The 24,396-nt window shown below is 43.8% G+C and overlaps 1 protein-coding gene across 3 annotated transcripts in view; it reads left to right on the top strand.

Moving 5' to 3' along the window:
• fut8b (fucosyltransferase 8b (alpha (1,6) fucosyltransferase)) overlaps nt 1–24,396 on the top strand; it is a 98,465-nt gene that overhangs the window by 35,670 nt on the left and 38,399 nt on the right. For all 3 annotated transcript variants that reach the window (XM_039781886.1, XM_039781887.1, XM_039781888.1), the window contains exon 2: nt 21,085–21,699. In XM_039781886.1, coding sequence (XP_039637820.1) covers nt 21,497–21,699 — 203 coding nt within the window. In that variant the 5' untranslated portion in view covers nt 21,085–21,496. The remainder of the gene's footprint in view (nt 1–21,084; nt 21,700–24,396) is intronic.

Here is a 24,396-nt window from a genome sequence, read left to right as displayed (position 1 = left end):
GTGGTGGAAGAGCCGGGTGGGGTTGTGGTGTGTTTGTGGCAAAACGGAAACTTGAGTGAATCAAAATTGGCTGTATGGACAAAATGGCAATTTCCCCAGGCCTGAAGTGGCTATGTTGTTTTGACAAATTGGCCCACATGCAGGACAGTTGTTTACCAAAACCAAACCAAAGCCATTTGAACAGCGTGGCCCACCATTATTGCAGCCATTTTAGAGAACACTTATTCGGAAGCTTTTTTGTGCGTTTTAAGGTGATGTAAAGCTGCTGTGCATAGAACTGTTTTGATTGCTTAAATGTAGGGGGTCTCTGCTAGACTCAAAGCTGAAATGTTGTATCTTCTCACTGTGGGCTAGATTTATCAAGCCGTTTGCGCCTGTTTCCAGGCGCTAATTGGTCGCAAAGACGGACGTAACCGATGCGGGCTATTTACAAACAAGGCGCACTTGGGTAAAATCGCAGATTGTCTGCCACATGAGCGAGAAGAGACAAGTTGCGCTTTCAATATGCGTTCGTGGGAGGGTCGTGGGGAAAGTGGGAGTTCCACCCAAAAAGGTGGGAGGATAAGCACAAAGTGCACCTAATTATATATTCCGTGGTATTTACAAAGACTGTCCGTAAGAGCGCGCCTCTATTCAGCGGGGGAAATTCTCCGCCTCTTTAAAGCAGGTCTAAACCAGCCGCAATCGAGTTTCCTCGTAGACCTTTATGCCGCTGGTGAAATGGCAACAGTAATGTGAGCAAGACGAAGACATAGGCGAGGCTGAAAATATTTTTAACACAAGAATCACACTTTGTCAGTGAACACAACATCATTTAGCGTTACAGATCAAGCAGCCATGCAATATTAGAGTTACTGGAAGAAATCAAAGATGAAATTGCATCTCCCACTCAGCGTTCACATCCCATTCCAGCAGTTGTTAAACTCCTCGCTACATTACAAATATTGGCATCATGATCATTTCAAACAGTCATAGCATCAGCAGTGGGAATATCGCAGTGTGCACTCAGCCTTATCATAGCACCAGTACCGCTTTGCTACAGCGCAATTTACGGTCTAGTGGGCGGAGAAAGACGCTGATTGCCTGATGGGTGTCAGGGTTGATAAATACTACGCAAAATGTGGAAGCATAGCGCTATTACCGAACTCGCATAAACAGACGCAGCGCAAACTGCGCTAGTGTTAGTAAATCAGGCCCTGTGTGTCTTTAAAACCGATTCCTCACAAAACTCCCCCAGCAGCAACTGTTGCTGTCCATGTAAACTCTCTCTCACCAACGCTGTTTTTCTTTTTTCCTTCATCTTTTGCTTGTTGTAGCCATTACCCGCCTCTATTTGCCCTCTGGCAACCAGTGAAGAAGTCCATGACATTGATGCAGGATTTTCTTAACACGGTTTCCCATCCGAGTCCATTTTCTTCGTCAGATTGGGAGTTTGGATATTTATAATCTTGGGGCACCAGCTAATGGTATTTGCAGAGCGAAATCAGTTTAGCGCGTGTTTTTCCGTAATGGCTTTGACTGCGTGGCATTGCCAGCGGCCCTGTCTTGAATGGTGGAAGGATGGCTCTAATTTGGGCTAATGGGTGACTCAGCCGTCATCATCATGTGTCCCTCAGTGGGCTGCAGATGGCTGGTGAGCCATGGGTGCAGCGGGGCCGACGTTATACACACAGCACAACACAATGCATCAAGTCAGTGACACATGCAGCCAACACTGACATTTGTAGAGCCACATCTAGTGAGATAGGGCGGACAGACGGGGGGATGAAATTAGACTTGCTTAGCTATAGGTGCACAAAACACAGAGGAAAAGGTTAATCAGTGGCCAAGCTAATCGAATCATTTGTCATCAGATTAGATTAAAGCATTGAACCTCCCCTTGGGCAATCATCTAGGGAGATAGCTGCGGCTGTGCGAGGCACAGGTTTCAAATCGCTGTGAAATGATAATGCATGGTAAGTGACTGCTCGCTTTTGTTCAAACTCTACTTATCTGCACATGCTTGAAAATGGAGACAAGGCGAGCGAATCACCGTGGCAACTGGAACGCAGGGTGGATGCTAGGCAGGCAGCTTTAACAGGGATGGCGGCCCTGTGTGCTGGATGCTCTGTGTGATGGGGAGGGATGGGGGGGGGGAATCGAACAACACAATTCCCAGTGGGGCAGCGTCTGACTGAGGCCAGGCAGGAGTGCTGCAGTGGCTAGTTTACATTCCACAGAGTCGGTTAAGCTTCACCAACCTCTGCTCTGCTTAGACACACACACACACACACACACACACACACACACACACACACACACACACACACACACACACACACACACACACACACGCTGATATATTTTCAATTTCTCAGAAACATACATATTGTGTATGCCCCCACGACTGCAAAATTCCTATAATTCCATCAACCCATCACTACCTATAAGACCAGGACACAATCATATTTCGTCTCACATCAACCATGTAGGCCGATAACAAACCACCTCATCTGTACCACCTAACCCCCACCTCCCTCTCATCCCCAAGTAACCTAGGCAACAGCGTCACTTTGCTTCATTGCGGTGGAGGGTAGAGGAGGGAGGGAAGGTAAAGGGAACTTGCATCAGGTCAGTCCCAGGGGAGGGTCCAGCCAGTTTACAACTGTACAGAGCAGAATAGGCTTGGCTCCCCCCACCCTCACCTCCCCTCAGAGACCCATTACCAGGGGTCAGAGCTCTGGTCTTGGGGAGGCTCTGCGCAGGCCTCTGTGTGCAACCTGCCAAAGATCAGCTGCGTGACCTGAGTACATATGTGGGGCATGCCTGGATTGTGAGGCAGTAACTGGTGTCTGCTGCGTATCACCGGTGTATGAGCTACTGAGGGAACAAGGAGGGTAACAACAGCATAGTTGTCTGAACTGTGCAGCTGGTCGAGTTAAATTAATGTTAATATTTCATTTGGTCCCTGTGATGCAGTAAACTGAATTTTGAATAGTTATAATAAACACAATATGAAGTAAAAATGTTTCCAAGTAGATGCGTTTTTCTTGATGTTTAGTGCATACCTGCAAACTAGTCGCTTTTCGGCGAAAATCGCCGTTTTGAATGGGAAAATGTCATCCACGTGAATCGTGTAGATCCGAAGAGTTTTTATTTGGGGGGGGGGAGAGGGGCGAGACCCGGTGCTAATATGGCCCTGTTGTCTTAACGACAGTTATCTACCGGACCGAATTGCAAAGCGGATTTCGGTGCCTTATTTAGGTGCCACTGAAATGCCTGCGCTTCTCTCTGATGCTCTGAAACGGACGTTAGAGGCAACCTAAACATCGCCGCATGTCACGCTAGTTTACACTACACTTGGCAGCAGGAAACGTTAGCCTACCGTTAGCTAACAGCTGGAGTAAACACGGTTAAAATGCTGACAGCTAAATGGTGTAAAAGTTTGGGTGTACAGTGTGTCACCTTTTTCAGCCCTTCTGAGTTTGCAGGGATGTTAGTGTAGTTAGAAGTGGTTCAGTCATTTTTTGAGTCATATTGTGCCTCAAAAGTTTTAACTTGCTACTGTGTAATAATAGTACATTTTGCATGTTTGTAAGTTTTCCATCATCTTTTTTTTTTCAGCACAAATAAGCAAATCCCAACAAAAATTTGATTTGAGCAAACAGGCAAAATCGAATGCATCTCAAGTATGGGGAATTGGATCTGCTTTTTTCATGCAGTTTTTATAATTTTAGGCCGCAGCATTTGCTTTATTTTTACATGCAGTAAACTTGCAAACTGTAACACAATCCAATCCAATGCAATAGCCTTCCAATAAATACTAACTGTACCTTTGTGTATGTTTGATTATTTGCGAGTCTGTGTCAAAGAGATGTTGAGCCAACTCTGCAGTCAGTTTTGAGGTCACAAAAAAATAGCACATAACAGCATGTTGCAATACAATACTAAGGTGTTTCTGTTATATTATTTTTATTAAAACACTGACAACATAATGTAATCCACTACAGCACCACCACAAACTACAGCCTCAAAAATGACTACAGAGTTGAATCAACACATCTCTGACACAGTGTCAAGAAAAAATATTACGTACAGCACATAGCACATATAGCAGGGCTATTACATTTTTACATGATTGGGTTGATTTAAAATGTACCAATCTTATGGTATTTTGTCCACCTCCTGTATGGAAAGAGCTGTCAATAGGCCATGTATTCAATACAGTGATGTTTGAACCACAGCCTGTATTAGCCATCTGTAAGATGCTGTGGAAATAATTGATGGTATATTTGTTTCACAAAACTTGCGATGATCAATTGGGAGTATAATAGTCCAGTGAATTTGCATGAACAAGTTAGGTAACACTTTTGTCATACGCTTATAATAGAGTTAGAGACTTTTGTGCCTGAGCAAAGATGAGATATTGAGCTGACTAAATGAAATATCAACAAAAATGCTGCCAAAATACAGCCCACTTCAATATGGACACACTAATGAAAAATGATGAAAACGACTGTCAAACAAGTGGTGGGCCGACAATTAAGAGTATTTTACAAGTCATCAATAAACATATCCCACGCCTCCCTCCATCCCCCATCACTGAAATCGACTGCCAACTATTGGGAAACGCTGCATGCTCTACACGCTTGTGGGCCTTTAGGAAAGCAGGATGTGCCTCAGTGTGTGTCTGTGTTTGGGGAGATGTATATTTTTGTGAGTATGTGCGCCTGTGCTTTGGTTGGGGCCCTGCACGCTTGAGTACGCATGGGCTCTGTGAGTCCTGTCTCACCCCGTGTCGCCCCTGGCTCTAATGGAGCCACTGGAATCAAATCAAGGCAAACTCATTACTTGTCCTTTTTTCCCCCCAAGAAGACAGCATATAATGAGAAAGCACCAATATCGGTCCAGCAGGAGCCTGTGCCTCTGTGCTGCTGCTGCTGCTGCCACCACAGTTACCCATGAGGTCTTTCTCTTTGTTAGTTAAGGGGAAGAGCAGGCACAGACGTCCCTTGCTCTGTGGTTGTTAACCAGCAGTAATGACTAGGCTGTGGGGAGCCAGCCTACCAGGCCAAGACGCTTGAAGCCAGTTCCCCTCTGCTGGCCTTCAGCTCGCTGACAGGAAGGGGAACAGAAGCAGACTCCACAGAAGACATTGGGAGGATCAGATCCGACAGATTGAGAATACAGAAAGATTTCTACCTCTGGACAGACCAAGACCAAGATAGACCATTACTGACTCCCACACAAGCACACAAGATCCAGCTAGCACCCCGCCTGTTCACAGACCTGGTAGTAGATCAATGCTAGCTGAGCAGCGCTAAGATCAATGCGTACTTTGTACAAAATGTGCCTCGTAGGTTTTCCAGGATCATGTATTCGCAGGGATGTGATTAGAATTTCTAAGCCAAGCGGCTGTTTGAATTGGAGAACTTTGTAATAGGCAACGTCTTAGCAGAGGATCTTCCAACACAATCAAATAAGACTGGCTTTTATCTCAAGATACAAAATGAAATAAAAACAAGCTCTGCCTGTGGTGTTTTAGTACATAAAAGAAATTTGCAAGTGCATTTCACAGTTGAGCGGTTTCTATGATCTCATGTGTTTAAAAGTTTCCAGATGGTCTATGTTTATCTGTGATTAGCGATCTATACACACTCATATCCTGTGTGCTGTGATAGAGAGGTATTATCGCGTTGGTTTATTGTGTTTGCGTTACACATGAGCAGAACAATAATTTAGCGGGAGACACGCTAGCCATCTGCATTACAAGGCAATATAGCCGCAATAACACTGAATGGTCTGTTTGTCACCATGCCCAATGGTCACCAATGGTCACCAGGAAAAGTGATGGGAATATCTCTTTTGTATGCCGCTTGGTAATACATTTGTGGATATGGATGTTTAGATAGTAATATACATTTTAATTAACCTGGGACAAAATCCCAAAGACACAAATGCAGTCGACTGCTTTTTTGCCTGCAAAAGTTTTAGTTTGCAGATTCTAAGATGAAACCATCAATGCTGCCTGAGGGGTGGATTAGCTGTTGAGGAAGCATTTTGTTTCTTGGCTCGGCTGGTGTCGATAGGTTGCAGCAGGCATGTAGTTGTGAACCAGGGCAAGAGAGCTGGGAAAGAAGTGCAAAGATGGGCACAAGCAAGACTTGTATTAGCAGTTTACATCAAATGTATCAAATGAAGTATTTATCACACTGTGAGTGAATCAGGGAAGATGGTAGTGCTTTTATCTCTATTATTATCAAAATGTGCATCTACTGCCTCAGCCCAGGGCAATACTCCATCCCTTTTTGGTGGATTGCGGATCGAGTGCAACGTTGTGTAAAGATTCACAAACAACATCTGCAGCAGTGGCGGCCAGGCACTCCCTCTGTGCCTCATTCTCCTGCCAAGTCCGCCCACGTTCCCTCTCATCTGCTCAGGCCACCATCTCTTCTTCCCCTTCCTTGCATTTTTCTGCTGCTGTTGAATTCGAGAAGACCCATTATTCGTCTGGACTGTTGACTTAGCACAGGCTGGTTCGGCACTGTGGCTTCACTTGAATGCAACTGAGCTGAGCTGACTGCAGTGCAGAAATACAATAGGCAGTGCATTATTGATTATGTTTGTGATCTAACCTTGATGCTCAGGACTACCCCCCTCCTCCTCCTCGTTTCCTGTGCCCATGCATAATTTCTGCAGCAAGGGGGTGCATTTTTTCACCCCTTAATAGAAAGTTGGGTGAACTGTAAGAGATTTCCACTAACTATGGATTCGGCATTCAAGTTCAGCTCCCTCGGTTTACCCAGTGTTGGATTCTTGTTCTAGGCCTGTCAAAGGTCAGCATGGCAGGCTGACAGAAATTGAGAGATAGTCTGTACAATAGTGAAAAGAGAGAGCTCTGTTATAAATAGATGCCATCAATCAGGGGAATGTCCTTCATTTGGCATGCGTCAGTCCTGGAGGGAGAAATGCATATTCAATCTTGAACAATGAATGTCAATCACACCGCTTTCACCAGACACATGACAGCTGTGCGCAGTGGCTGGTTCCACACTTAGAGAATAGGAGCTGCAAGCAAGTGAAGGGGTGAAAGCCCAATCGTTGCACAAGGGAACTGAGTAAGCAAAAAAACTGGTACCCTCCCCAGAGAAAGATTGATGGGCTTCCCTGTGCTGTCTAGATTTGTGTCAGAACCGATGTTTAAGACAACTGACAAGACGCACGCGAAACATTACATATATGTAACGTCGATGTCATGTCTGATGCGCTACTTGGCTGAGTGTCCGAAAGCATGGTGAAGGAGAGCGACACCCCCCTACGGGATGTCTCTCGACGGATCCTCGCAACCGGAATGGGGGCAGTGAAACAAGGATGCAGCTGCTCCCAGTTGGATCACAATGTTCAGCCAGCAGTTGAAGTGTTTAGTCTCTTCCGTCACCTTCAGCGTGTTACAAAGTTGTGTTGTGTAAACTCCTGCTCTGGCTTTTCCAAGTATTAATAAGGTCTTAGCTTCTGCTCCTGCACTGGATAGAAGGAAGGACTAGAAAGAAATGCTCCCCATTTGTGGCAACGCGTGATTTTATTTCTCTATTTTCCTCTGCGAGAGATGGAAGAGAAAAGGAGGGAGTTTTTGTAGGTGTGATTGCATCAGCTCAGCGTTAGCACTGCCTGGTACGCTGTGTATTGAGTTTTTTCATCTGCTGTTAGTTATGGGATTTGAGCAACAGGTCCTGCTTAGTGTCAGGGTGTGTGGAGAGGAGAGATGTGGTGTGTTTTTTTCTCTGGCTCCCTTAATAGGGGACAGTGTGCCAGTATTTTTCTTTAAGCACATTTAGGAGACTTCATCCCCTAGAGGTGAGGCAGCGTTTTGTTTTTCAATGAGTCTTGTGTCTTTTTTATTGTCCTCTGGAGGAATGCAGAGTTGAACCATTTAGGGCCAAGCCCCAATGACAACACTAAAAAAGCCTCTGGTTATGAAAAGCCACAGAGGGAATGTTTGCACTGTAGCCTGTAATTGTCAGTTTCATTACACTCACTAACAACCAATGGTATATCCGAGTCAAGGCTGAATGTAGTGGATGTGATTAGTGTCTCCGGCAAAGCAGAAACCCTTCAGCCTGATGACAGGATTGTTTTCCTACAACACCAAAATAAACTCTTCTTGAACCGGTCAAAGGAAATCATGCCAACCATCGCTACAGTGCTATATCTCAGACAAAGAAAAAAAACTCCTTTCACATGAGGGTTTGCACGTGTTACACAATCTATACATTAACTACAAAAGACATACCAACAGGTCACATCGAGTGGAAGGAGCATCCAAGCAGAAGCTGATGGCCTGAGCAGACACACAGTGCCAGACGTAGAGCCGGAGTGGAAGAGACGGAGGAGAAGTCAGGCACACGAACGAGTACGGACCCCAAGCAGAAAACGCAACCTGACAGAGACGAGGAGTTCCATCAATATAGCTTGTGTTGTGACGTGTGCAGGCTGCTGTGGTGGAGGGACAGGGAAGATGTGAGGCTCTTTAAAGAAAAATGGAAGAAAGAGAAGGGCGGTGAGCATAGGTTAGGACAGGCGTCGGCAACCTTAGGCACGCGTGCCACCATGGGCACGCGGGACCTTAACCAATGGCACGCTGGCAATATGTGTGCAAGAGAGTTATTGATGTGTTGAAATCATGGTTGAAATGCTGAAGCACTCTCTCATCCACATGCCAAATTACAACGTTCACAGTTGCGCGACCTGTTATTTACGGTAGTTTGATTAACTCATATCTCTGAGTGGGAACAATACAAAGAGGATTACCAACGGCCGCTGGGGCAGATGAACTAACGCTAGTCTTGTTACTGTAAGTAGGCTACATTAAAACCTTCGTGAGTTAAAAGTCAATACTTATCAATGCACTCACCTGTGTAGACCGGCATACACATGTAGAAAGCGATATTTCAATCTGCTCTGTCTGCTCAGTACACTCTTGTCCGCTGCGCTGTTTTACGCAAACACAGCTCTACTCTGCAAGTAGCACATTTTTACAAAACGAGCTAAAACAAACGCTGTCGGTTTGTAGTCTGTTTATCTTAGTTTGCAGGGAATCTTGAAATTTGGACAAATTCTTATAAACTTAAGCTGGCTGAAGAAACCATCCTCTCCGCTGGAGCGGTAAATATGGACGCATTATAATACCAAAACAAATACATCTGGCTACTTAATATGCACGTGAATGATGCAATCGTTATGCTCGTGTTCTTCATTCTTGATAATGATGATGGTTGTGTTATTATTATTTTTGCCATAGCATCGTTTCATTGAAAATGAGGCATACAGGACCTGCTTATACCATTCATCATTCAAGCTGGACTTTTCCACTCAACTTTTCACTTCAGGCTCTTTGACAGTGATATTTTTGTCAGCCCATTTTCCACCAATTGGGACGCTGCATACTAAAACCATGTTTCCATAATCATAATAATAATATACAATAATAATAATTACAAGGTCTTCATATCAAAAAGGTTGCCAACCCCTGGGTTAGGAGGTGCAAAAATTGGAGCCGTGCCCAGGCTTTCTCATAATTTCTGTCTAATCTACGACCAAACTCGGTGATATCCAATCCCCCTGAATCCCAACGTTGCTAAGTCATTTCTCATCATTAAGTTAGGGTAAGAGTATTTTAACATTTTCAAACAATCCTGACCCAAAGCAAAGCAATTAAATGGTACATTCAGTTGCAAACGTACCCAAGGCTGTTCTTGGCGGATCCCAGTTGGTTTGGGTTTTAATGTCAAGCTCTCACAAAAATCTGCAAAGATGAGGAAGAGGAAATGGAGTTAAGAGATAGCCAGCGACCAGAATAAAGCAATAGGGAGTGGAGCAGAGTTGAGAGGAGGACAGCAGTCAGGCAGGAGTGTGGCACAAAACACCCATCTCAACTTGTCAATTATTAATTCCGTAGTCCGCTTCAACATTTATTCATGCCAGTCAGCAGTCCATCACAGGGCCAATACAGACGGATTAATGCATGCAGCTGTGGGCAATTTTGAGTTTTCATTTCATCTCCCATGCACGTCTTTGGAGTGTGTGAGGAAACTGGAGCACCTGGAGGAAACTCAAAGGGAAGAGCAAACATGGAGGGTGAAGTCGATGCATAAAAGACCAGTGAGCTGAGAGTCAGGGACTTCTTGCTTGGAGGTGACATCCTGACTATCACTGAACCACCAGGTCTTACAATGCATTAATGCAAAGACAAAGAGTCATTAAAAAAAAAAAGTAAGGAATTTGTTTCAACAAATGTTTATTCTTATAATCAACGGCCTTCCTGCATGTTCCAGGTATTTGGTCTTTCTTGTCTTGGAAACAGCAAGATTTCAAGGCGGAGCAGAGGATGAATAGATATGTCACATGTCTCACTGGTGACATGTTTTCGAAGTGTGGGGATTTAAGGTCACAGAGCAAAGGAGCTAAGGTTTGAAGACGAGAATGGAGGTAATGTAGCAGAGAGCAATGAATCGGTGGGAGCTGTGTGTTACTGCTGTTTATAGAACTCCTCCTGTATGTGTCAGGACTCGGGACCCTCTGGGAACTCTCTTCAGCTCCCCCTCGGTTTCTGTGTCTACAGCCGCCATCTTTCTTCCGATTACCACCTCTCTGGCTCCCACTTTTCCTACCACACTCCTGTTTTTTATTTTTACCCTGTCTTTCTCTGTCACTGTTTTTCTTCCTTGGTGTTCTTGCTGTCTGGGCATTCTTGTGCTGTTTACTTTTCGCTCTTCCTTGTTTTTAGTCTTCCTCCACTGCTGCTGTCTGGATCTCTTCTGCCACAGCTCTCCTCTGCATTTTTTTTTTCTCCTGGCATTGCTTTGTCATTCAAGGCTCAGCCACTGAGAGGGCACTTTGACTTTTGCCCCGAGCCAGGGTATAATTGGAGTTAACCGCTGACCGTAAATTCTGTTGCAGAAGATAAGTGAGGTAGGGAGTGTTCAGGGGTGGGGTGCACTGCCTATTGTGTTGGAAATGTAACTTATTGCACAAGAGACCGCCAATCCCACTGCTCTAGTCAGTCTTGGCTTTTATTGGGAGATTGCGACAATTTTTTATACTGTCTTCTTCTTTGGCTGTGTCCACTAACTGCTGGTTTCCACCTTAGACACATTCCTTCTCTGACTGTTCTCAGTGTGATGCCATTTCCCATTACTTTCATGCCAGCCCTGTCACTTGGACTGTGGTTACATTTCAGGCCATTTCAGTGTGATTTTTTTTTTTTAAATCTGATCACAAAGAGTCTTTCATAGGTTAACAGAGCTGCGCATCCACACTCCACCTAGAAATGCCTATTAAATCTCCTATGGTTGTAAAAACTAAAAAACTTAATGTTTAGTCCGCACTCTCCTAATGCTCCCATACATTTATTGTGCTGCAACGTTTCGATCCTGTTGGGTCTTCCTCAGGCAAATGGCATTCAACAGTGGCTCAAGCATAGTAGATAGGGCACAGACATGGTCAGCTGATCATGCATCAGCTGAGCTCATTTAAACTAATTACCAAGGCCTTGATGGGCCTAAGTACCACTTTTACCATAGTCACCACATAAAACCATTAGTGATAAAATTACATATATGCAATATGCACACAGACAATGAAAAAATGAAAAAAAATGGCCAAAACCCTAACTTACAAAATAACATTATGTGCTACACTTCACACGATCATGGTAGAAGGCTTCTTCAGAGAGAAACTTTTTGGATTTATTACCTCAACACAATGTCTCCAAACGGCTTAAATGAAGAATTTGATATAAAGCCTTTTCTGTAATGTCTTTTCTTGTGATACTGTGTGTGGGATTGGTCTAATGTGAAAAATAGTGTCAATGTGAAAAATAGTGTCAATGTGGGATAGTGTAGCACATAATGTTATTTTGTAAGTTACGTTTTTTTTTTTTTTTTTTCATTGTCTGTGTGCATATTGCATATATGTATTTTTATCACTAAAGGTTTTATGTGGTGACTATGGTAAAAGTGGTACTTAGGCCCATCAAGGCCTTGGTAATTAGTTTAAATGAGCTCAGCTGATGCATGATCAGCTGACCATGTCTGTGCCCTATCTACTATGCTTGAGCCACTGTTGAATGCCATTAGCCTGAGGAAGACCCAACAGGGTCGAAACGTTGCAGCACAATAAACGTATGGGAGTATTAGCAGAGTGCAGGCATCTCATTCTTTTCAGTTGTATCCAGCCCCTTTTTGCCCTGCACCTCACCGGTGGGGATGTGCACACTATCACTACTGCTCTAGAACACCTTTAATTCCATCTTTTTATGTTGCTCTCATTGTGGATTGTAGCCAAATTACATAGAATTGTAATCACAATGTGAGCCTGACCACTTTCAAGTCTTGTTTCAAAGGTCTGATTGTAATCTGAGCATAATCCATATTCAGTGGATCCAAGTGTATCACAATATGCGTCACTGCATATTCAGATGATAAAAATCACACAATTTAGCACAGTGTAGAAGCAGTGAACAGTTACTGTTCTCTCTGGCTGTCCTCTTTATTCCTCCTCCTCTCCCTCCCTCTCTTGACCACTGATTTTGTCATATCCCTTCTTTTCGCTCTCTATTTTCTCTTGTGTATTCAGTCACTCATTAGGCCACTTTAAAGTAACTGAATGAAGGTTGGCACCCTCTGTATGGGGTCATCACAGGCCCATCCACCCTCCCTCACTGCCCCCACCTCTGTAGCTCATCGCTGGCACCCCAGGCCGTGAAAGGTCAGCTGTCATCGGGACTCATTACGAAGAACAGAAACTGGAACAGACAGGGTGTGTGTGTGTGTGTGTGTGTGTGTGTGTGTGTGTGTGTGTGTGTGTGTGTGTGTGTGTGTGTGTGTGTGTGTGTGTGTGTGTCCAGCAGCAATATAGCTCAAGGTAGATAGATAACTCAGACCTTGAGTTTCCCCCTGTCTGTTTCTTGCAAATCTTCAACACTGCTGTGCCTAAAGTAAATGATCAATATGTAATGATGTTTAGTCCCACAATTTCTCTGCAACCCTCCCAAATAAACACTTGCACCTTTTAATGCCCTTTCTGCTCCAGGCATGATAAATGCAGCTGCTTGAGTGGCATCGACTCTGGCTCTTTTTCCCTTCTCCCTCAAAACACACGCGCACACACACACACACACACACACACACACACACACACACACACACACACACACACACACACTTGCAGAGGCAGTTCATCACCCTCACTGACACGGTGAATTTACAATGCTGTCCTTGACCATGTCTGAGCCCCGAGATCCACCTTCACTCGTCAGGAGACAGATTGGGTTGGCAGTTGGGACCTCTGCCCAGGTCCCAGTTTTATTTGGACATAAAAAGTAATAAACAGAGGAATGATTGGTGCTTTTTTTTTTACTGCAAATCATATGTCCCTCCATCCTAATTAAAAACTTGTTTGCATAACCGGCAGCACAAACATGCCCCCCCACCACCGGGCCAATGAGGGTGTGTGTGTGTGTGTGTGTGTGTGTGTGTGTGTGTGTGTGTGTGTGTGTGTGTGTGTGTGTGTGTGTGTGGGTCCCTATCTTTGTGTCACTGTGTGAGTGCACGTGCGTGTGTGAATGCGTGTGCATGTGGATTCTGCTGTCAGCGAATTCTCCACAGAGATAACCTTGAAGGAGAGGCTGTGTGCTTAGCTCTGATACTGAATGCCAAGCTGTAGCGGGCTCAGCGGTTGCGTGGCTAGAACTTCTCTGAGACCTTTAGCCACTTCTGCGAGACTTAATCTCAAAGTTACGATGAGGTGGGCTTTCTTCACTACTTTCAAGTGGAGGCCCCGCTCAGATAGTCGGTGCTCGGGGATGAAAGTGTGTGTATGTACACTATGGCTTCCAAGTTCCCATTAAGTCAAGTGCAACCAGTACATCAATGCTGGGATAATACTTTATGTGAGTTATGATAATTTCATTAGATATAAATTAGGATGCATCATGTGAGTACAATTTAAACTAAAATATTAATGCTCGTAAATCTAGATTTCGACATATCTGGTCCCTCTATATATCTATCTATCTATCTATCTTTCAGATGTACATATTTTGTACAAATACATATACTCCTCTTTTCTTTGAAAATGTTGGTGTGTGCTAGCCTGGCTCCGCCCTCCTACGTACTTACGCTCAATTTTCATTTCCCTTCACTACTACGTGTGGGTTCGCGGTATAGTCTTGGGTTTCTTTCAGCAAAAGTTTTGGCAGTCCAATTAGCGAACAGAGGGAGTGGCTGAGAACGATGACGTTGAGGCCGTGCGCTAGAGTTGAGGCCGTGCGCTAGAGTTGAGGCCGTGCGCTAGAGTTGCGGTGGCGAAAGATACAAGCGAAGCCATTCGGTTCGTTGTGGCAAACGCCGCCGAATATCCAGAAGTTAAAGCCCGAGAAAGAACAACCTTTGCTGAGTTGTGTTGGTGGCCATGATGTTGTGGCCCTCCTCCCCACGGGGTTCGGGAAAAGCTAGATTTTTCAGCTCGCTCCATTAGTGGTGAAGGAGTTAGCTAAGCGATTAATGCTGAATATAAGCCCTGACGGTCTGCCCTCTTGTTGCACATGCGCATGACATATGTCACGACCAAACCTTAGCGATTGGTTATGGCAAATCCAGAGTGGCTCTGAGCAGATCCAATAGTTTTAAACTTCAACAGAGTACCCGCCTTCAAGGAAGTTAACACTTGTCAATGAAGAGTGGTCAGACTCCCTGTACAAATGAAATGTACGAGGGCCTGGTAGGACCAGGCTAGGTGTGTGCAGGGCTGTAGCCAGAATTTTATAAATAAGGCGTTGATGATAAAAATCCTTGTACTTAGGTCATGAGACCACCACAAGCATTTTTCTTGAGTTCTGCTTTTTTAGATACTATCTACCTACACAATGGTCTAAATGCTGTTTTTTAAGACTTCTTTACTCTACTAGAAGTATCATTCCGGTGGAGAACCACTAAATCTCTCCATTTTATTTCAATTAAACGTAATTGTTTTGCCTAAAAACAGTAACATTTAAATGTATTTACTCCAAAAAATATATCAAATATCAGCTTTTAAAACCTCACACGTGCGGGCGTGCGTCAGTCAGACGTTTGCCAATAGTCATATTGATAAAGAAAAAAAAATATAAAATGTAATCGTAATGTTGTTTTTTGAATGCAAATGGTAGGAAACAAGGGAGAAAACATTCAAGGTAACAAGCCTCCCTGAAGCATTTGTGTTGTTCTTCCCTGTTGCTGCAGCGTTTTGGACTAAATACATTAGGATCCATTTTAAGTGTTCAATTTATTTATTTTTTTGCCTTTTGTTAAGATCTGCTATGTAGTGTCTTTGGTTCTGGTACTTGTATTTGAAACGTGTCAACCCCTGTGTTCCCTACATTAGCATGATCCATTACTTGGGAACTGGGGTAGAGGCTGAAAGGTCGCCAGATTGAACCTCCAGACCAGCTGAGAAAATAGCCGGAAAGGCTGCTCAGTGGCTATTTGTAGGAAACTGTGGCAGCACCAGGCAGCTATTGGGTGAAAATAAGTGTAGCTTTATGGCTATAAAGAAGGCTGTTTCGCAAGAACAGCTTGCTCAGCAAACCATCCCTGGATAAATAACTGCTGCCAGAGTCAGAGTTGATATTTCCTTTGCTGCATTTCTGTAGTCCAAACACCTGCAAGCTGCCCCCTCCGTTGTGCTCATAAGCTGATAATGCGATTCTGACATCTCAAATCAAACTGGTCATATACTGGGATTGAAAATGTATTTCAAACACTTTTGACAGTATCAACATGAAAATACAACTCCTGTCCAATCTTACAAGTGTCTCCTTTGGTATCCTTTTAATGCTACATTGCATTTATTCCTGATCTTCTCCTACTACACACATCACATCTCTGCCACTATGCTACATGCCATAACATGTAATACATCTTGCATATTCCTCTTAAGCCGCCTACACATGATAAGCGATTTGCTCTCTGCTCACCGCTAGGCAGGGCGCAGAGCAAAGTAAAGCACAGGTATTTGTCATCAAGGGTGGCAAGGAAGCTAATTCCCGTTGCTAGTAGAGATGGTCCGATACCATTTTTTGCTTCCCGAGACCAATTCCGATACCTGAACTGAGTACCGATCCAATACCAGTGTGTCATAAATTTTATTATGTTACTACTATCCCTGTATGGATGTGATATGATTTCTGTCTTTGTTGTCGGTCTGGCTCAGGTTAAACTCTTTGTGAAACATGAACAAACAAAAACAATGAATGCCACAGAACTTTCTTTTATTCTCCAGTTTGACAGTCAGTTATAACGAAAAAAGAATAAACTACTTTAACGTAGATTTTCTTTAGTAGTGATGCACCGAAATGAAAATCCTTGGCCGAAACCGAAAACCGAAAAAAGAGGAAACTAAGACCGAAAACCGAAACTGAAACACCGAAAGAAATTAAGCCAATTATTAGTACTATTACATTTACATTTACTGTGTACTAACTTTACTAAAATCAAGGCATTGCAATTGTATAAATTAATATTAAAGTTTAATTAAAAAAATATCTAGCAGAAATATGGCTAAAATCTGATAGTCACATACAGTATATAGTAGCCTAAGAACAGAATAGCTTACCTATTGTTATTATTATTATTATTTGAGGCACTTTCTTGCAGGATTTCACTGAACATATCAGACAACGAGGGTGCATGCCCCTCATCTGGTGCAGAGAGGCGAGTCTTTTTTTCTGCGCTCTGATCTCCTCCTGCTCTGTGCGCTGCTCCGTGCGAGCTCCGTCTCCGTCTCCACGCGGGTTCTCCGCATCCATCGCGGCCTGCATCATTTCTCGTGCGCCCTGCTTTATTTCCGCATCCAAGTAATGGTCTTTATAACGCGGATCAAGTACAGTCGCGATGAAGTGCAGAGGATCCGAATAGATCTCTCTGAAACGTGTGCTGACAGACTCTAAGAGCGTACTTTTCATTGTTTTCACTCCGTGGTCCGTCTCAACCTCTTTGCTTAGGAGACGCTTTGCAGGTGGATCGGGTACTGACACACGTGCAGGTCGCGGTTTCGGTTTGCGTCATCACAACATTTTCGACCGTATTGTTTATTCGGCCGAAAATTTTCGGTGGCCGAATATTCGGTGCATCCCTATTCTTTAGGGCTTTATTACGTGGTATCAGATCGGTGCATTAACTCCAGTACTTCCCGATACCAGCGTTTTAGGCAGTATCGGACCCGATACCAATACTGGTATCTGCTCATCTCTAGTTGCTAGGTAACGACAGCTGTTATCTCATTGGTTGCGCTTTCGAAAGGTCAGCGGCAGCTAGGTCAAGTTGAAATAATTTGAACGTTGAGCGCAGCGCAAAGCAGCAAATCAGAGTGGTGTGCGACACAAGGGGTAGCGCAGCGCATAGTTGGGCGGCACCGCTCTCCCCATAGGAAATCTATGGAATGGCCAGCGCAAAGTGGTTTTGCCGCCTATCAAGCGTAGGTGGTTTTAGGGTTACCCCTAGCAACACATAATAATACACCCTCCTGCACCAACATGGATGAGAAATTACATATATATGGTATAAATGCAGTCCCTTCCAGTTGTCCCCGAGCTGGAGTGGTTGTGTTGGTATAATAGAAGCCGTCCTCAGCCGAGCTCCATGCATAATTCAACAGTGGACCTCATCGCGGTGCTTATTGCCTGGAGACTGGAGCCGCTGATGGATGACCTCTGCTGTGGCTTGAGTCACGTTGAAGATTAACCAGCAGGACTGAAAACAGGTCATCTCTGCTGACCCCTCAGGCTCTTGCATGTTGCTGCAGCACACAGGCATTTTGTGACAGTGGTGACAGTCCGCCCCGCAGTGCCACATGTACCACGCCAGCCTTCACCGGCCGAGCAGCCCCTTCGGTTGCCGCGACAGCTAGGTGAAGGGCATTGTGGGCATGTGATGATGTTTGAAATGCAAGGTCGAAAAGAAGATTTGGGGAGCAAGTGTGAAGGTGGAGCAGCCCATTAACGAACAGAATTCCTTCCATTTATAAAGTAGGAAGACTGCACATTGAAAAGGAAGCTGTGACATATTTCATTTTCTCCATAGTAGCCAAGACCTCGCAATCATGTTTGCATTTTTTTTTTTTTTTAGCATTTGACTGGGAAGATGAGGAAGGAGGGGTTTGGTGGAAGGAAGTGGAATAAAAAAGAAAAGAGGCCTTATATGGCCAATTTCTCTAAAATCCCACTGTCAGCATATCTGTCCCACAGTCCAATTTAGAAATGATTGTGCCATAGTAGGGAACTTTAATTTATTTATTTAACTGACATTATTATAATTTCCATTATTTAGGCCCCCGGTTCGTGGTGACTCGAGGGCAGATGTGAGAGGTTTGAGAAAATGCAAAAATCTTCAGCGCTCGGCTCCCACTCAGTAATATCTCTTGTGAAATATTACACTACCAGATCTTCATCGGTGGAATAAATTGTAGTAGAGTATCATTTTCTCTCTAATCAGGCCACATTCTGCTGACACAGGACTCAATAGAGGTCTCCTCATTCTTTTATTTAGAAAACACAGCGACCTATGAATGCGTTTCTTCTCTCCTTTGCCACTGCTTCACAGCCAAGGCTAAACTAAAAGGCATGTTGAAAAGAAATGGTTAAACCTTCTTCACTCATTTTCTGAAGCCATTCACTGGATTTGATAATTGTCATAATATGCAGTTAGGTAAAATGGCGTTAATTTTAAAGCGGAATTAACGGATTAATCCTGCAGATTGATACCCTCTGAAGTCAAGTACATCTCTTTAATAATGAGTATTGGGTGCTTCCAGTATTTAATTGCAGGCAGTTGATCTCAGGTTCTGTTACCTAACCTCTACACACTGAGCTAAGGTCACATTTCTCAGAGAGCACACGCTGTTCTAAAACTTTTACTCAAACTGTAGGGTGAATTTGCTTTGGCTATTAATGTTGCTAGACTGTGTATCGGTTTCACCAAAAGTGTGAGATGCTGCCTTTTCTAACATTCCAAAACAAACATTTATGAACTTTAGTGTGACGGATGTGTTTTCTATGTGCTTGGTCTTTTACCTTTAATTACGCTGATCACATTAGTCAAAATCAAAGCAGCAAAGGTGAGATATTCTGACTTTTAGTCCCCAGTATGAGTGAAGTTTCAGAAATGCTAGACCCTACAATTCCCAGTTTTTCATTAGACCTTCCCACAAGTCACAAGCCAAATTGGAGACAATTGATGACCGCATCAGTGCCCTGATGACATCATCAGCGCCAGTAAATACAACTTTTACTGCATGTGTTATAGTCAGGTGTATAGCACATTTTAGTTGTATGTGTCATCTAAATTGATATCACTGACAACCAGTGTCCCAGGTAGGCCATTAACTGCAAGGACTTCATGGTAAGTTCTGTTTATATACCATACATATATTACCAGCTCAGGTTGATGTTCAAGTATAAGCCGAACAACTAGCTAGAAGTGTTATCTCAAAAAAATTCCCATATCCTATTTGGCAGCAGTTGCCTGCCTCATCCAACAGTTTAATATTTATCAGTTTTAGTCTACTGAGCACAAACCTCATTATGGCTCCTCAAACACAGTGACAAGGGTTTTTGTAGCCTGCCTTTTAGTAAAGTCCCAGTGGTGCAATAGCTGGTGGAGTACTACCCTCTTGCAGCTCTTTTTAAAAAAAAATAATAATAAAACACAGCTCAGCACATCTTTGTGCTGCATACATAAAGAAGAGCCACCTTTGTGTCAGCCTAGGTTAGTCACAACAGCAGTACTGACAAGGAAGTAACGTCTGCACAGATTTCAATAATCCCAAATCATTCAATAAGAAATAAAGGAGAAGAGTTTGCACCTCATTGTTCCAGTGATCTCAGCTCAGCTGCTACATTTCTGGGCAGTTTGCACCAGCAAAGCATGAACAGTCTCTATGGTATTACAGCATGGCACCATACGTCCTACCTATTAACCATGCTGCCATGGTAAACATGAGTTACTGTTAACCTACTTCTGTGCTGCCAGGCGAACCCCAGCAGGAACACTTTCCTCTGTCTTGAACACTCACAGGCAGAGGCACCAGTGTTTCTGCGACATGTCAATCAACCGCACCCCACCATTGCCAATCACATAAAGTCTGAGATGCTAGCCATTATTCCAGCACGCTGTGGTACACACTCCGAGATGATAGCACACATACACACACACTTGGATGTTGTGTGCACCGACACACCTGCCAGTCTTCATCCCATCACACGACTAGTCTCAGTTACGTGGCAGGGCTTTGTTGGGGAGTTGACAGTGAAGGTTGCTTCGTGAACCCAGCACGCGACGATCTCATCTCCCCCGCTGCTTTGGGATGAAGGGAAGTGATGATCCAGGGATTTTTTTCTTTTCCTCTGCTCCAGTGAGCTCACCGTATCACCTTGACAATGTTGCATTCTGTCACGGAGGCTACGGGGAATGGCAGCGGGCATTTGGGAAGGAGGGAAATGCTTGTGGAGAACTTTGTGGGTTTTAGCTGTCTCCAAACAAATCCATTAACTGACAGGTTTAGTCATGCCTTAACTAAAGTGTTGGAAGTGGGCTGTGGTAGGATGTGGTTGAACATGCGGTATAGGATGTTGAGGAAATAGAAGATGTATTCTTGGTACTGCGTGTGCGTGTGTGTGTAATGTGAATGCAGGCAGGACGTCTAAAGTTGAACATCCCTGTCCTGCCTCAACAGCAATGCAGCATAGCTCAGGGACTGCACATCGCTATGTAAATGCAAATTGCAGTGTCATGCTGATCAATCCTGTAGGCTGCTGAGACAGGGTTGTGTCGGGACCAGTCTGCAGCATCTAACTGTCGGTCGGTCTGCCCTGTTCTGTGCTCTCTGTTTCTGTGTGGCACTATATGAAGCATGTGTAATGCTTGGCTCTCCTCTTCAGGAGAATTTGTCAATCTGGTTTTGCTGGCCTAGCTCTTATGATTTTAATTTGCTTCTGTTGAACCAACAAGCACAGTATTTGTAAGACAAAACAATAAGCTCAACTAATTCCCATGTCTTTCTTTGTTTTTACAGGAAACAACTCCAATAAAAGAATCCTGTGGGACTGGAAGGAAACAACAAGACGGTGTGGGCCATCTGGTCAACACAGAGCTGGGTGGAGGGGAGGAGTCACCAAACGAGACATCGAAACACAGACATCAGAGCATGCTAGCCATGCTTTAGCACACGCAGGAAAGGCTGGTTGATCGCTGGAGAAACACCTGCTGCTTTTTCTTACGCACCCCTGAGCCACAAACACACACGTCTCCCTCTCATCTGTCATTTTCTGTACACCATCCCTGCAAAGATGCCGATGCCAAGGGTGGCGCTGTGGCACTTGTGGTGACGGGGCACAGAGTGTGTGTGCACATCCGGCAGGCAGGCCGGTGGGTCGGTTGGTGTACAGGCACACCAAGAGGCATTTCTGGGTGGGCAAGGTTGCACCATGCGGCCCTGGGCGGGTTCATGGCGTTGGATTACCCTGGTGCTGTTGGCCTGGGGCACGCTCCTTTTCTACATTGGTGGCCACTTGGTGAGGGACAGCGAACACCCAGAGCGGTCCAGCCGGGAGCTCTCCAAGATCCTGGCCAAGCTAGAGCGGCTCAAGCAGCAGAATGAAGACCTGCGGCGCATGGCCGAATCGCTCAGGTAATAACAAGCTGGTTTTTAGAACTGAGTGGATTGACTGTAACAACACCAAATGTTCTTTTCCTAAAATTGTTTAATTAATTAAATGTGCATTAGTATTCTGTTTATGTGGTTACAGAAATCATAACCTAGTTTCAGATAACTGGATAAGCCCAAACCTGGCTTTAAGAAACCTGAATACGCTAGCTGGATTACTTTGATTGAAACCAGTATACGGCATACATGTGAGTCCAGGCAGCCAGAAACCAAAGAGGGTTCACTGAAGTTACTCAGTCGTTGCAGAAATAATAGTGTGGCCTAGATGTCGAGGAGTGAAAATTACCTGCACACAGACAGAGTTCAGAAACCTGGACACTGTTAAAATCCTATATGAATTACCAGGTTTCTACTTCTATTCCCACGTAAACACCATATCCCACATATGAGCAAAACAAAGTTAAGACAAAAAATCAGGACATCCATATTCAAGTACAGTTGTGTTCAAAATAATAGCAGTCTGTTTAAAAAAGTGAATAATGCTCAAATACTTACAATAGCTTTTTAATTCCATAATATCAATGGGAACACTGCACATTCAATTCCAAATCAAAACATGACCAAAATTGATCAAGTTTGTGTTATACCTTTACAGAATGTGAATAAAAAGGAATATTAGGTGGTTCAAAAAAATAGCAGTATTTGCATTTTTCTTTACAAACTCAAACATTTACTGTATAAACTGAAAAATGTCTCAAGGGTTTGCTTTACTTTGAATCACTGCACTAATATTTAGTTGCATAGCCATTATTTCTGAGAACTGCTTCACATCTGTGGTGCATGGAGTCGACCAACTTCTGGCATCTGTGAACAGGTATTCCAGCACAGGACGATTGCACTACATTCCACAATTCCTCTGCATTACTGGGTTTTGCCTCAGAAACAGCATTTTTGATGTCACCTGTGGGATTGAGGTCTGGGGATTGGGTTGGCCACTCCATAACATCAATCTTGTTCATCTGGAACCAAGACTTTGCTCACTTACTGGTGTGTTTTGGCTCATTGTCTTGTTGAAAGACCCATTTCAAAGGCATTTCCTCTTCAGCATAAGGTAACCTGACCTCTTCAAGTATTTTGATGTATTGAAACTGATCCATGATCCCTGGTATGGCGATAAATAGGCCAAACACCACAGTATGAGAAACATCCCCATAACAAGATTTTTGCACCACCATGCTTTACTGTCTTCACAGTACTGTGGCTTGAATTTAGTGCAGAGTGCGTCGGGACAAACTGTCGTCTGCGCGCCCCTAGACCCAAAAGAACAGTTTTGCTCTCATCAGTCCACAGAATTCTCCTTTGGCCAGTCAATGTGTCCTTTGGCAAATTTCAACCTATTCAGTACATGTCTTTTTTCCAGCAATGGGACTTTCTTGCGGCTGGCTGCATAGCTTTGCTTCACGCGCCTTGTTTTCTGATCCTAACAGTACTCACAGGTAACTTTAAATCTTCTTTGATGTTCCTGGAGCTGATCATTGGTTGAGCCTTTGCCATTTTGGCTATTCTTCGATCCATTCGAATGGTAGTTGACCATTTTTTCTCACGTCGTTCAGGCTTTGGATGCCATTTCAAGGCATTTGAAATCATTTTGGTTGAGCAGTCTATAGTTTTTTGCACTTCTTTATATGTTTTCCCCTCTCCAGTCAACTTTTTAATCAAAGTCCGCTGTTCCTCAGAGCAATGACTGGAACGACCCATTTTGCTATTTCAGTGTGAAATGCACTATAACCAGCATGCGCAACATTTGCTTGCTTCCTTCCTTAAATATGGGCCATAATTGACGCCTGTGTCTTCACAGAATCAATCACCTCAATAAGTGAACACAACACTGCTATTATTTTGAACATGCCCCTTTCAATTACAGATTCAGTTACACAGAATGAGCAGCATGCATGTCATGACTGTTGGGTCTGTTGGTTTTCTATGACTCTACAACACTTACTAGTAAATTATTTGCCATGTAGAAATATCACTTCTACCAAAAAATTTGATTGATGAGGTTAGTGATGTTGGACTGCTATTATTCTGAACACAACTGTAAATGTAATGAAAGTTAAGCAAGGTATTTTAGAAACAAACCTCACCTACAGTGACAGCTGAATCACTTTCTTCCTTTTCCATTATAATCTACAGTTCAGCACATCCTTCTCCTTGGCTCTGGCAAGATCCTGCTTGGGCCAGTCAACGTAACATCACATTTTGAGTGCTTTGGTAAAATGCATCAGTTCCCAGAATTGTGTCACTACTGGATCTGTGGATCTAAGGTTTTTGTGCAAAAGCACAATTGAGCAAACAAATGTAATGTGCCCCTTTTGTTTGCCTGGTCAGTATACTTTTGCTTTTGAAGTTTTAGAAGAAAAAAACTATGGTGCAATGCATCATTCCCTTAAGTTTCTGCAAAATCCAGCAATTACGTATGGCTTCCAGCTCCCTGGTAGTCTAATCAGAGTAATTTTACAAATCCCAGAATGTGGCAATGAGATGATTGTTTCTTTAGTTTTTTTATGTGAAAATGTAATCAGCATATGATTAAATCAGCATATTGTGCCCCGTACAGTTAAGCAAATGTTGCTGCAAAGTTTCATCAAAAGTTGATCAGTGTAGCCGGAGATACTGTGTGTGACAGACAGATGGATGGACTGTCAAACACCTCACCAGATT

This window comes from Perca fluviatilis, chromosome 18 (genome assembly GCF_010015445.1).
Source record: "Perca fluviatilis chromosome 18, GENO_Pfluv_1.0, whole genome shotgun sequence".
In the NCBI taxonomy this organism is placed as follows: domain Eukaryota; kingdom Metazoa; phylum Chordata; class Actinopteri; order Perciformes; family Percidae; genus Perca; species Perca fluviatilis.
Note: the sequence above shows the minus strand (reverse complement) of the source record. Positions and strands in the feature narration are given on the sequence as shown.